The sequence below is a fragment of the Hesperophylax consimilis genome, chromosome 8 (genome assembly GCF_061612785.1).
Source record: "Hesperophylax consimilis isolate HC1 chromosome 8, BYU_Hcon_1.0, whole genome shotgun sequence".
Taxonomy (NCBI): Eukaryota; Metazoa; Arthropoda; class Insecta; order Trichoptera; family Limnephilidae; genus Hesperophylax; species Hesperophylax consimilis.
Window position 1 is genome coordinate 32,111,061 of NC_142843.1, and position 14,593 is coordinate 32,125,653.

General features: G+C 35.4%; 1 protein-coding gene across 3 annotated transcripts in view; it reads left to right on the forward strand.

The window, feature by feature from the left end:
* Nucleotides 1-14,593, forward strand: part of LOC149421895 (protein-tyrosine sulfotransferase-like) — a 399,323-nt gene that overhangs the window by 377,360 nt on the left and 7,370 nt on the right. For all 3 annotated transcript variants that reach the window (XM_089634138.1, XM_089634137.1, XM_089634139.1), the window contains 3 exons: nucleotides 8,052-8,160; nucleotides 9,150-9,344; nucleotides 9,462-9,578. In XM_089634138.1, coding sequence (XP_089490264.1) covers nucleotides 8,052-8,160; nucleotides 9,150-9,344; nucleotides 9,462-9,578 — 421 coding nt within the window. The remainder of the gene's footprint in view (nucleotides 1-8,051; nucleotides 8,161-9,149; nucleotides 9,345-9,461; nucleotides 9,579-14,593) is intronic.

Here is a 14,593-nt window from a genome sequence, read left to right on the forward strand (position 1 = left end):
AAGGGCTGTTATTGATAGCGGTTTGATTTAAAATATTACACGACGTAGTGCATCGCCTTAATATTTACTACTCCCGCGATTTGTCCCGTTCATTTAACACGCTGTAATCTATAGAATTTAGTTTATGTAATTGATATTTCGTGCAATCAGTTTTCCGACGAAATTAGGGAATGGGGTTTAAAGCTGCCTTACGTAGTATGTCGCAGACGTAAAACGTTCACACCAAGAGCAACCTGCTAGGCACAAGGCACGAGGCAAGGCAATGTGCTTGAGGTTAGGTCGTTTAAAAGCTTATCGGTGTTGTGTTCACTGTTTCGGTGTCTAATTCACTACTTGAATCTACCTACAGCAGCAGATGTTGGATAAGTGCTACTGCTACTGTTGCTAGATAATTAGTACTGCTGTTCCTGGAAAACTGTCACTAGACGAATACTGTTACTTGAAAACTATTACTAATAGTCTAGTACCTACCTTCTACTGCCAGTGGTGTCATCCAATTTCCGCAACAATTGCTCTCTAAGCAATTCATCCAACACGTTTTGTGCTACAAAAAACCATGTATTTTCCTTTCGTTAAATCCCTGCAATCCCGTTTTTAAGCAGATTACATAAAATTTGAGGAGATTCTTAACATCAATACTGATTTTTCTCCGTCCATTTGCTTCATAAAATATACCTGGCACCCTGATTTCTTTTTACGTGTTTTGCTCTGTGGGTCCACCAAATGTATTTAAAATTGGTCAATGATCAAAATGTTTATGACCAAGTTAGATGATATTATCGTGATTTTTCTCCTTCTTTAGCCAACGTTTCGAACAGCGATACAGTGAACATTCAAGATTCAGTTTTGCCTTTGAAAACCAAAAACACACTTTTAAATTAATTTTTTCTCGAAAATTCCACTAGTAATCATTCAAAAACACTTTTCTGGTAAGCGAAAGCTTCTGATATTTTATTTACTGTTCTACAAAGGGTTTCCAAACCACTGGCTGCCAGCTACTGCAAAACTGTTCGTCAATCCGTACATACTGCTGTAAAACTGTAGATTTCTAAACGAGTACTGAAAAAAAGGATAAGTAATTCTTTTACTAGAAAAGTACTGGTACTGGTGAATAAGTACTCCGGCGCTCGCACCATTCACGTTTCGAAGCAATTCAAAGCCATCAAATATTTTTTCTTGTTTCTTTTCAAGCATTCGAAAATGCCTTGAAAGAGCTGTGTGGAGATTACTCTTGCAGTTCGGAGAACTTCTTTTGGTTTTTATCTCAAACCATAAAAAATCGGCAACAAAAATGCCCCTATAATATTTTTTTAAATAAGTCATGGCAAACCCCTGGGGCCTATAGAAAGCATTAAGGCGATCCAATCTAAAAACGCACTCCTTACGGTGGTGGCGATATGGTTGAAATTACCTCTTGACAACGGTCTTCTATTCCGATTTATGTTAAAAAAATATCGCCGAAAAGCTTTTTTTTTATTTTGGATTTTTAGAAACTTAATTTGCCACATTATAAAAACAAAGCAAATACCACAAAATGTTCGTTAGTAGAAGACTTCACACGTCTAGAATTTTTACGATTTTTTTTTCCTAAGTTTAATTAGCTTAACAAAATACGTGGTTAAAACAAAAACCAAGTTGTGTATTACGCTCAGTATTTTTTGGCTATCAGATTTTAAAAGTAATACACATTTTGCATTAACTTTTAATTGTTTCCGTTTTAAATATTTATTTTAAATAGAGGCGATTTGTTTTTTGACGATACTATACTATCCATCTCAGTAGAGAAATCATTTCTCGTGTTTGAGTTGGGGAATAGCGGCATTACAGTTTTTTTTTTGTTTTATTAAAAGTATAATTTTATTTTATAATGTAACAATAGTAATGATAGTTGGATAATTTGTATAGCGCCGTTTTTTTAAAAAATCACTTCAAGGGCGCTGTATAATTTATGATGAATTTCTAGGGTCTATCTGATAGTATAAGAACTTATTTAACATAGAATGACTGATACTGACGAACTATTCAATACGTTTGACGTACTAGATGTGCGACAAATATACATATAAACACTAATAAATTACTTTTTTTACAAAAAAAATCAATTAACACAAACTAACATTAATAGACCACCTAGACGAACGTACATACAAAACATAAAAACTCCACCGATAAGCACAAGCTCTGGACAAAGACACCACAAACATCATGCAATAAAAGCATTGAACAATCTTACATTCGATACAAAAATTAAGGGAAACAAAAGAAAAAACATTTCAAGATATGGATTAAAGAACTAAAAAGGCGATATTACATACAAATTTTATCTTAAAAGTAAAACAATATATGGTACACATTATATTATATATTATATAACCCTGCCAATAATTACATAATATTGCAATTATTGATAGGGTTATTTTTTTTCTTGTTTATTCCAGATCTATACTGATTGATTGTTTATTGATTGATATTGACTTGATAATAACTTAATAGACAATAAATCAATATAACCATGTTATGCATGGGTCATATACAGTACACATTATATATAACCCTACCAATAATTACATAATATTGCCTATTTTTCTTCATGTCAATTTTAAGTTCGTTTATTTTAATTTAATTTCAATGCAATTCATTTTATTTACAAACATATTTTGTATCTTATAAAATTATAAAATGTGGGCCATTGCACGGGTAAGCACCCAATGAGGCTCACATTGCTTAATCATATTTAATAAAGCAAATACTGCTAATGTATCATTAAAAAAATACAGCTAACGTATCAATAAAAAAATACAGCTAACGTATAAATAAAAAAATACATCTAAAGTATCAATAAAAAAATACAGCTAACGTATAAATAAAAAATACAGCTAACGTATCAATAAAAAATGCAGCTAACGTATAAATAAAAAAATACAGCTAACGTATCAATAAAAAAATACAGCTAACGTATAATTAAAAAAATAAAGCTAACGTATAAATAAAAAAAATACAGCTAACGTATCAATAAAAAAATACAGCTAACGTATAAATAAAAAAATACAGCTAACGTATAAATAAAAAAATACAGCTAACGTATCAATAAAAAAATTAGACAAAATAAATAACAAGGCACACCGGTGACAATTTTTGAAATGCACCATTTAAATTTAAATACGCTGTAAGGTAAAAAGTTTTTTTTTATAATCGTATCAATTTAATTGCAAGATACTTAGTTGCTACCTTGTTTTACTTTAATACTTAAACCTAACCCCCACCTCCTGTGATGTTTGTTATTTACATGAATAAGTAATTTCGTGGAAATGTGGGCAGGCGTGACGCCGAAAACACTTAGAATTTGTGTAAAAGCTATCTTCACACAGCTTTATTTATTTGACGGAAAACTTGCGAAGACTTGATATTTTCCGCATTTTTTAAATTTTATATGTGAACTAGCTGACGTGTTCCTGGCGTTGCTGGGGGTTATCCTTAGGAGATAGACATATTCCATCAAGGACTTTTCTGTAGGCCTTTTTAAGATTTACAATTCCGTACTACATTATTTTGGTGTATCTCATGAGGTTTAGCCAGCGTTAGCAATATAGCGCTCGAAAATATATTTTTACGACTTGATCATAAAACATCGTCTTTTCTCTACTTTCTATAAATATAATATGCATGTTTCATATATTTAAACCTTCCGGAAGAAATTCTCTAATTAATAGTGGAAATCATATCAAAATCCTTTTCGTAGTTTAGAAGAACTAAGCGTACAAACAGGCAGACGCGGATAGAGATTTTATTTTATACTACTCGTATTTAGAGATATCACATAACAGCCCCAACTGCTCTGGAACCAGTGAGACTATGAAATTCCTATTTGGGGTATGTTATGAGGCTGAAGGTAGTAGGGAGGGGAAGGATATGGGAAAGAGGAAGGTGGGGAAGTATTTGGCTATTCAGATCTGGTCACTAAACACAGCCAAAGCCATTTAAAGCAACGTTTCAGTTCTGAATGGTACTAAGGGTAGCTTCCACTCTGGATCGTACCGCAAATCTACTATTATATATTATTTTTAATTCATAAGTGAAATAACACGAATTAATCGAATAAGATTTACTTATATAAGATTTATTTAGTCCACAATGGAGTGCTGGTACCTACCCTGATGTATGGAAGTGAGGCATGGAACTGGCAAAGAAAGGATGAAAGTAGATTGAATGCTGTTGAAATGAGAACCCTGAGGCGTACGTGTGGTAAAACCATGTATGATCGTGTGAGGAATGTGGAGATCCGCAAAGAGTGCAAGGCTGATGTAAGCGTAATGAGTAAGATCAAGAAAGGGACGCTTAGATGGTTTGGGCATGTAGAGCGAATGAGCGAAGAAAGGAGTGTAAGGAGAATATACGATGCAAGTGGTAGCAGAAGTCAGCGACGCCCGAGGAAGACATGGCACGATCAAGTGAATCAGATACTTGAGTCGGGCCATGTCAAGAGTCAGAACAATAGAAGAGTATGTATGAGACGATGTATGAATGTGAATGAGGTAAGGAGTGTGTGCCAACACCGAGTTGTTTGGCGGTCCGTCATTTCTGCCTACCCCTGCGGGGAAACGGCGTGATGGTTAGTTAGTTAGTTAGATTTACTTGCGCACGCCGGGATTTGAATCCGCGATCTCCAGCTTGATGGTCTAGAACCTTACCCCTCAACCACGGAGGCCGTCATACATTAAAAGATTCCTCACTCGATCTAAAAATAGTAAAGCATTGGGCACAATGGCGTGCATTGATTTCTCTTTATTGATTTTCACCGTTTTCCGGTTGTAAAAAAATGGTTGGCACTTTTTTAAACCAGTTTCTCATTTTTTTTTTTCATCACATCTATAAAAAATAAATTTTTGTGAATATACTATATCGACATGTATGAAAACAAATTTCTCATTCTGCCCTGTCAAAATGGAAGTTTTATTTCTTTCCAAACGTAATTTGAATAAAATTATTTGTTATTTTTTTATTAATAAAACTTCTTTACATAACATTATCATTCTGGTTTTACAATGGCTTATTTTGTATCTTATGATTTATACTGCTCTTCCAATAGAATTAATTGCTTGTAGATGGAAAGTAGAGTACATTTGGACAAAAAATAACAGTTTAACAATATATTATGATACATGCATAATTTTGTAATATACTATACATTTCTTTTCGATTTTTTTTTAATGCGCAATTAGTATGATTTCGTCTGGTAATTTATAAAAGAAATGGATCTAAAATTTCAGCCGAAATCTCTCTATTTTGTAAAGTAAAACGCTCTCCGCGCCGATTGTGTAACTATTTATTATATAACCCTAAAATTACAAAAATTTACCCAAAATTTTATACCGAAAAACATTTGTTTTTCAAAAAACAAAAACAGTGTTTAAACCCAATATTTTTTTCGCCGCAAAACATTACCTTTCTTCACAACTTAGCATGAATAATAAATACCAATTCCGCTCTAAAGTTTAGTAAGAATGTTGCGAAAACTTCAAAAAACAGTGGTGGATTGAACTCTACCTCTGTTTGTGTTAGTTTAGTCAGGTATACACACACACCGGAAATTGTAACTTATTACCTCCGAACGAACTAGCAACTAGCTGAGCAAAGCGAGAGCCAAATGAAATTCTGGACTTTATCGCATCCACCTTTCAGGTTTTGAACTAAATTTAGCTCTAAATTTACAGCACCGTTTTTCAAAAAAATTCTCCCGGGATCGCGTGAAATTTTCTGGATGTTTTCGCTCACAAATTTTTCATTCAATCGTCGGTCTTGTATATATGCCCGGTATGATTTAGGAACCGGTGTGATTGAGATTAGATAGTATTTGGTGGGATTGGTTATGTATAATAATATCTCCGTGTAATTAAAGCCCTTCTACATCTCTTCTGTCTCGGGAGAGCTCGATTTTGCTGATTTCGTTTTAGATTAAACTTCAACGACCGCTGCTAGAGACGTGCTCCGTATGCCTTATTACTTTATTAGTCGTATTGCTTAGGAAGACAAACTGCAAAAAAATATATATTGTTTTCTTTTTTTCATCATCATTTTTCAAATTATTTATCCGTGTTCGATCAGAAGTTCTTACTGTTCAGAGGTTATGAAATCTCACGAAATGCTAAAAGATACAACAGACTTGGAATATTTTGCCTTTTTTTATATTTATTAAAAGAATATATGTTAAATCATTATAAAATTTTGAAGTGTACGTAAAGGGTGTCCGGGGGAATAATGCGCTAACTTCGGGAGTTGATTGTGCGTGATGGTAGAAGTAAAAAAAAGAAATAACTTTTTCGAAATTCCAATGTTAACTTCCCATTCAAAAATATTGTTCCGTAGGATATTTATTTTCCCACACAAACAATTCAACTTTTTTTTACCTAAAAACTACCTTAAAACGTTGGAATTTCGAATAAAAGTTTTGTATCTTTTTTACTTGTAGTATCGTGTAGAATCACCCCTCGAAGTTAGCGCACTTAACCCCCACCCGGTCAACCTATATATATATATGTATATATAAACGATGTACCCCCGTAATTAAGCCGTGATTCTGTGTATGGGGGGGTGTGTTATATTTATTATTTTTTTTGTTTTTTTTTTAATATTTAAATTTTTATTAATATTTTCTTTAAAATATCTTTTTATCAATCAGTTTTATCGTTATTTTTATTTCTATTACGGTTTATAAAATATTATGCATGTCGTTTTTTTATAAATGTTTTTTTTCCCTGACGTTTTATTATTTTTCTGTGCAAAATATTATTTTCCTAGTTCTTACATTATAATCTTAATAATGTTCGACTACCATAACACGATAATGAGCCTAGTATGGTCATGTGCCTAGTATGGATATGAGCCTAGCATGGTCATTAGCCTAGTATGGTAGTTGAGGCAATCACAAAAATTGCAATTTGTATGTTTATAAATTCATATATAAATCAAAAACTAATAAAAAATCGTCAACGATGGGCTTTTGCACATTTTTCAATTTACAACTTTTAGTGCATACAGAGAACAAAATAAAGATTTATATAATGAACAAAAAACTTTAAAAATGAGCCTAATACATTGTGGTTATCTATTTAATCGTACACGAGAAAAAAATTATTTAAATCCTTTATTTAGATTTTTTAACTTTTTTATATCATTCATTTTGCTTGTATGTAAGTTAAAAAAAAAATTTAATAATAATTACACAGCAGAACTTGTTTAAAAATAAACTGTTTTTATAAACCCAATAATAATATTATTGTATATATAAAAAAAAATAAAAAATAAAAATGGAGTTCTACAAATTAAACTTAATAACAATAAATAAGTTAAAAATTGTTTAGACGGGTTGTTTCAAAGAATTTGAACAATTCATCAAGTTTCTACGTTCATTTTCGGGTTCTGTGAAAGTGCTATTCATGTTCTGTTATTGTATCATTATAGGCTAGTCGCTTGACAGAACTGAAATAATAACAGAACTTGAAAAATCTTTCACAGAACTTGAAAATTAACTTTGAAATTTGAAGAATTTTCAAACTCTTCGATGATACAACCCGTCCTTAGTGTTCTTCCAATGTATCTGAATTATGATGTATAGACAAATGGCGTAATCAAAAAAATATATTTGATCACACTATTAAAAAAATTAATGGATGATTCAGAAATGAAATAATGTTGCGTAAAATTTTATATTGAAAACTGTTACTCGTCTAAAAAAGTAATATAAAAAACTCCAATTATTATCAATTTAAAACGTTCGTATTCATTTTACGGAAATAAATTTTATGATTTCATTGTTCACTTAAATAAGCCAATAAATATTTTTGTTCAAAATTTATGAGCGTAATCACCAATAATGAGGTAAAGCTTTATTTTACTGCCCAATTTGTCTGATATTCATTTTTCGTTGGGTCATTATTTTGACTCGTTATTTCTAAACGTAATTATTGAGGCTTGTTTTGTTGTTTTTTCCGATTTTCTTCCAGTTATACCTATGTATTTTTACATCTGTTTGTTTTTTTTTTAATTTTTTCAAGATGCGGCCAAGAGACCCGAGTCATCCCTCGGATATTGCAGCTGAGGTCTCGGTGGATCCGCTCTCAGAAGGAGTCTGTGAGACTCGATGAAGCGGGAGTATCCAAAGCGGTAAGAAACTTTTAATCCTCAACCGTTTATTGATTTTGGAATAATTTCATATTATGGCATCCTCTACGTGCCACGTGACCGTCCTGCGATTGGATGTTCTTCATTATTTTTTTTATTAAAATTGATTTTATTGACTGAGCCTGACGAATTCCTGTTTTAACTCGACCATTTGGTATTTCATCTGTCTGTAATTTTTTTTGTTACGTTCCGGTTCCGGTTCAAGATAGTAAGAGAGTTGGATACTAACTTTTTACCCTACCAAAGTTCGCACGATCGTTGTTCTTACTACGAACTATCAATTCGGAATATCAAATATTTAAGTACCTACCGGCCTGATGAAAATTTGAAAAAAGAATCGTCGTTGAGATAGTGACGTTTCTTCGGACAGTTGCATGATTCCTTATTTAAAATTTAAAAAAAAACATATAAAATATTTAGCTTTTTTATTAAATAAGATAAAATTAGAAACATTGTCTACTGTGCGCAGAACTACTACTTTACTAAGGACGGGTTGTTTCGGAGAATCTGAACAATTCATCAAATTTCAACGTTCATTTTCAAGTTCTGTGAAAGATTTTTTCAAGTTCTGTTTTTATTTCAGTTTTGTCAAGCAACTAGCCTACAATGATATAAAAACAGAACTTGAATAAGTCTTTCACAGAACCCGAAAATGAACGTTGAAATTTGATGAATTGTTCAAATTCTCCGAAACAACCCGTCCTAAGGGTTAAATTAGAAACATTGTCTACTGTTCACAGAACTACTAGTTTAAAGGGTTTAATTAGAAACATAGTCTACTGTTCGCAGAACTTCTACTTTATTAAGGGTTAAATTAAAAATATATTTGAAATGTATGTTTATGTATTTCACGGGCGATTATTAAAAAAAAATAATCAAGAAGTAATTTTATTAATAAGCAATGATTTGAGAGACGGACACATAAGGCATAAATTTTATGTACTTAACTCTTCATTGACTTTTATTTTCAGGTGTTGGACAGCGCCATCGCAGCGTTCTGCCTGGAGGTAATTGCCAAGCACGGTGAGCCCGCCGCACGCCTGTGCAACAAGGACCCGCTCACCCTGAAGATGGGCACCTACGTTCTGGAGCTGTTCCCCAACGCCAAGTTCATCTTCATGGTCAGGGACGGCCGTGCCACCGTGCACTCCATCATATCTAGACAGGTAAAGTTACAATTCAGTTATCAGATATTTCTGCCTGCATGGCTGGTCAAGTTATGTTTAATTTTGGAATAAACATGTTTCTGTGCCAATATTAAACTTTTGCTTTCGTCTTTTCAGGTTACGATAACAGGTTTCGACCTCACAAGCTATCGTCAATGCCTGACTAATTGGAATAGTGCAATACAAGTTATGCACGGCCAGTGCAAAGAAGTGGGGCCTGATAGATGTATCATGGTGAGCTATGCAATCAAACTGCATTCTTTATATCGTGGGTATGCTGGCAAAAATGTTAACTCCCAAATCGCTGTTTTGAGAAAACAGCCATTTAAGCTTTGTACCAACCTAAAACTTTTTTTATCAAATTCAATTGCAGTTGCGTTTATACAAAAATATGATATCACAATGTGTGTTCAAGTTAGAATATCTTTATCATTTGTGTATGTTTGAATTTTTATTATGAACAGTGAAAAGTTTATTTATTTTATAAGTTAAGTTTATTTCCTAAATAGTATTAATTAGTATATTTTGCCAGACATTTTTAGTTACTACGGACGGGTTGTTTCGCAGAATTTGAACAATTCATCAAATTTCAAAGTTGATTTTCAAGTTCTGTGAAGGTTCTACTCAAGTTCTGTTATGATATAATTACAGGCCAGTTGTTTCACAAAACTGAAATGATGAAATAACTTGAATAGAACCTTCACACAACTTGAGAATCAACTTTGAAATTTAATGAATTGTTCAAATTCTGTGAAACAACCCATCCCAAGTGTTTTTCGTCAGTCAGGTACTTGTTTCAAATTGTGGCAATGTCATCTTATTTTTCAACTAACTAGATGAAGTTAGATAATGGGTTGTGAAACCCTGCGGTTAAGTACTTTAGACTTCCACCACCCCGATGGTGGACACTGTAACGCTGTGTGAAACATTGGCTAAAGAAAGAGAAAGCGCAACAGGGCATAATAACCCAAAATTTATCACAATGCTACTTTTAAATCATTATATTTTAGACTTGCCAAAACTTTCTTGGAAAAACCCCAATATGGGACCAAATCGGGGATTTAGGATCACAGGGGCCTATCTACAAAAACAGTTTTGAGATGCCCACCTTTATGCCGAACTATATATGTATCTTAAACGGCTGTAAGTGTGAGATAGAGCTTTGTGTCACTAATAAATATAATTATGACATTACTGAAAACAAACCTAACTCAAAACACAAGTTTTTATAGTTAGGCCCTTGCGATTCTAAGCCCCGGAAATTATAGTTCATAATAAAATAACATGGTATAGATTTTATATTCTTGGAATGTGTGAAAAAGAGGATTTCCTTTTAAAGTTATGTTTCTAATTAATATTCATGGGTTGTCCATAAAAATCTCCCGCTACGGTCCGCAACCAGCTTGACACCTCTTCCCGGCTTCCTCGTCGGTCGTGATGCGTTTTTCGACCAAATATTGCTTTAGGTGAAGGATGAGATGAAAATTACTGGGCGCCAGATCAGGGCTAAAAACCTGATGGCGTAAACATACTTAAAATATATATTGTACACAATAATTTGTTACGCCATTACATAATGTTTATTTTTGTAACAACGTTACGATTTACGATTATAAGATAAAGGGCGAAACACTATCACGTGTAAATTCCGTAAAGGATCTCGGTGTCGTCTTTGATCCCGAACTGAAATTCTCTGGCCATATATCGCAGCTCACTCAGTCTTGCTACAAACTTCTTGGGTTCGTCATTAGGACATGCAAGCAGTTCAATAACCAAGATGCTATGTTAGCATTGTTCGATGGCATACTGAGAAGCAAGCTGGAGTATGCGAAGTACATTGAAATGATAGAGCAAATCCAGAAGAAATTCCTCAGGTATGTCTATATGCGGACGCATGGAACCTATCCTAGGTTCATGCACCATATCGACTTACTTGAGGAAACTAATTCTGTGAATCTGGAAACTAGGCGGAAAGCAAGTCTAGCCATTTCTTCTTCTTCTTCGATGGCGCTACAGCCCATATCGAGCTTTGGCCTCCTGCAACAGTCGCCTCCAACTCCTCCTGTCCTCAGCGGCTGACTTCCAGTTTGTCACCTGGAGAAGCTGTGCTGCATCCCCTCTTACCTCATCTTCCCACCTCAGTCTGGGTCTTCCCACTTTTCTCTTTCCACCTGGGTGACCAGTCAGAATTCTTTTTGGGACGCGTGTATCCGGCATTCTCTGTACATGACCAGCCCATCTCAGCCTGAGGAGTCTCATGTGTGCAGAGATGCTAGGGGCCTTATATATATCGTACAATTCTCTATTGTGCCGGATACGCCACTGTTCGTCCTCTTTCACCGGTCCACATATTCTTCTCAGCACCTTTCTTTCAAAAGTATCCAGCATTTCAGCCATCTTTACTGTCAGTGTCAGCGCCTCACATCCATATGCCAATACAGTTCTTACAATGGTCTTATATATGGTTATTTTGGTTTTTCTGTGGACACTACGTGACTTAAACACTGGCACCAAAGAGAAGTATGTTTTGTTGGCTGCTGTGATTCTTCTTCTGATTTCTGCTGGATCCTCATTGTTCTCTGTCAGGCTGGAGCCCAGGTAGGTGAATTGATCGACCACTTCGTATGAGTAGTTGTCTTTAAATAGTGCACTACTTCTTCTTCTGTGCGAAGGGTTCCTGCTCTGTACCATCATTTTTGTTTTGTCAACATTAACTCGCAGTCCTACTTCCCGCGCCGCTATTTCTAAAGGGTCGAAGACCTCCTTAATGGCTGAAATTGATCTTCCGACAATGTTGATGTCATCCGCATATCCGACAACTTGACTGCTCTTGAAACAAATATTGGAGCCAGTGTCTATTAGTGTTTTTCGTATTACATGTTCGAGCACAATGTTGAAGAGAGTGGGAGCCAGACTGTCCCCCTGTTTAAGTCCCTGTGATACTGTAAATTCTTCCGACAATTCTCCGTCTATTTTGACCTGACATCTTGAGTCTGACATTGTGGCTTTTATGAGCCTAACCAATTTAGGTGGAATCTGGAATTGTAGTAGTATGTCATATAGACACTCCCGATCTATGCTATCATATGCTTGCTTGAAATCAATGAATAGTTGGTGTATGTCTATGTCAAATTCCCAGCACTTTGCCAAGATCTGTCTGACGGTGAACAGTTGGTCTGTTGTGGATCTACCGGTGCGGAAGCCTGCCTGATACTCTCCCAGTAGGTTTTCTGCATATTTATCAATTCTTTGTTTCAGTATCATGGTGTAGATTTTATATGCTGTGCATAGGAGTGATATGCCTCTATGATTTTCGCATTTTAATTTATCACCTTTCTTGTGAATTAAGCATATTATGCTTATTTGCCATTCCTCTGGGATTTTTTCCAGTGTCCATATTTTAGTTATTAAATTGAGTAGCAGATTTCTCAGATGCTCATTTCCATATTTGAACAACTCTGCCGGGAGGTTGTCTTTCCCAGGTGATTTGTTGTTTTTAAGTTTCTTTAGTGCAGCATTTATTTCTTGCATTGTTGGTGGATTCGCTGATTCTTCATTACTTGATTCAGTGGGGATGTTGGTAGGGTGACTTCTCAGGTCGCTATTAGGGTTGAGAAGTTTATAGAAGTAGTTTTTCCACACTGTTTTTATTTGTTCCTTATCTGATATAATTGATCCATCAGCGTCTTTGCATAGTGTTGTATTCGGTTTGAAACCCTTCTTGAAGAAGTTTACTCCCCTATATGCTTCTCTAGGATTATTATTGACAAAGTCCTGTTCCATTTTTAGCAGTATATCATTCAAGAATTTTCTTTTCTTTCCCCGTATCAGCTTATTCGTTTCTTTTCTCGCTTGTTCGTACGCCTGTTTTTTGTTTCTTGTTGACGTTTCCAAGTACTTTTTTCTGAGTATATTCTTTTCAGCTATCTTTCTTTCACACTCTTCATCAAACCACGGGTTCCTGGGCTGTCTGGGCATGTTTCCGACACTTGATTCCACTGCTCTTACGATTGCTTCTTTTATATCATTCCAATCTTTTTCGAGTGATTCTTGGGAGTTCTGCTCAGTGATCTGATCTGGTAGTCTATTTACAAGGGCGTTGTGATACTGCTCTTTGCCTTCTGGTGTTTTTAGAGCTTCCGTATTGATTTTTGGAATAGTTGGTGATTTTTGTGTCCTGTTGTTTGCAATTCGGCTCCTATAGGTGGCCACCACCATGTAGTGGTCTGAATCACAGTTGGCACCCCTATACGTCCTTACGTTTGTGATGCTCGTTGCCCCCCTTCTTTCTATCAGGACATGATCAATTTGGTTATGGTGTCTACCATCTGGCGACGTCCAGGTCCGTTTGTGTATGTCTTTTCTTGGAAATTGAGTCGAGGCCACGATTAGGTTTCTTGATTCTGCGAAATCAATCACTCGGGTTCCATTATTGTTAGCGTGCTTGTGTAGACTGTTCATTCCTGCAATGTGTTGGAGCAGAGGATCCTGTCCTATCTTGGCGTTAAAGTCTCCAATTACCATCTTAATGTCGTTCGATGGTAATGTGTCGTAGACCTGTTCGAGTTTCTGATAGTATGTATCTTTCATTATGTCCTCTTTATCTTCCGTTTCAGCATGTACGTTGATCAATGTTACGTTGAAAAACTTCGTTTTTATGCGTAAGCTGCACATTCTTTCATTAATGGGTTTAAAGTCTAATATGCATTTTCCCATTTTCCGGTCCACAATGAAGGCCACTCCGAATTTATGATGTCTTTCATTTCCACTATGCAGTATCGTATGCGTTCTTGTGTCAAATGGCTCAGATCCTATCCATCTGGTTTCTTGCACCGCCATTATGTCAATTTTATATTTCGTCATCTCCCTAGTGATCTCTCCTAGGGCTCCACTTCTATACAGCGTCCTTGCGTTCCAGGTAGCTATTTTCAAGTCCTTATTTCGTTTGCTGGGTCTTTTCCTAAGTTCAGTTGTTGTCCGAGGCTCTGTGTTAGGATTCGTAATAGCGTTGCTTTTACAGGGAGAGGTTATTAGCCTCTCGCCCAACCCCCTACCAGGAGGGCCAGGGTTTTTCTGTAGGGGTTTCCATCCCTTAGCTGGGGGGTTCCGGTTTTATGGCGCCGGAGATTCGCCATTCATCCTCTCCTATCTGCTATGGCTGATGGTATTGCCATTGGCCACATTGCCCAGGGCTCGCGGGGCTTAAGAGACCACTCGTGGACGCTAGGAGTAGGACTATTGGTAGTGTT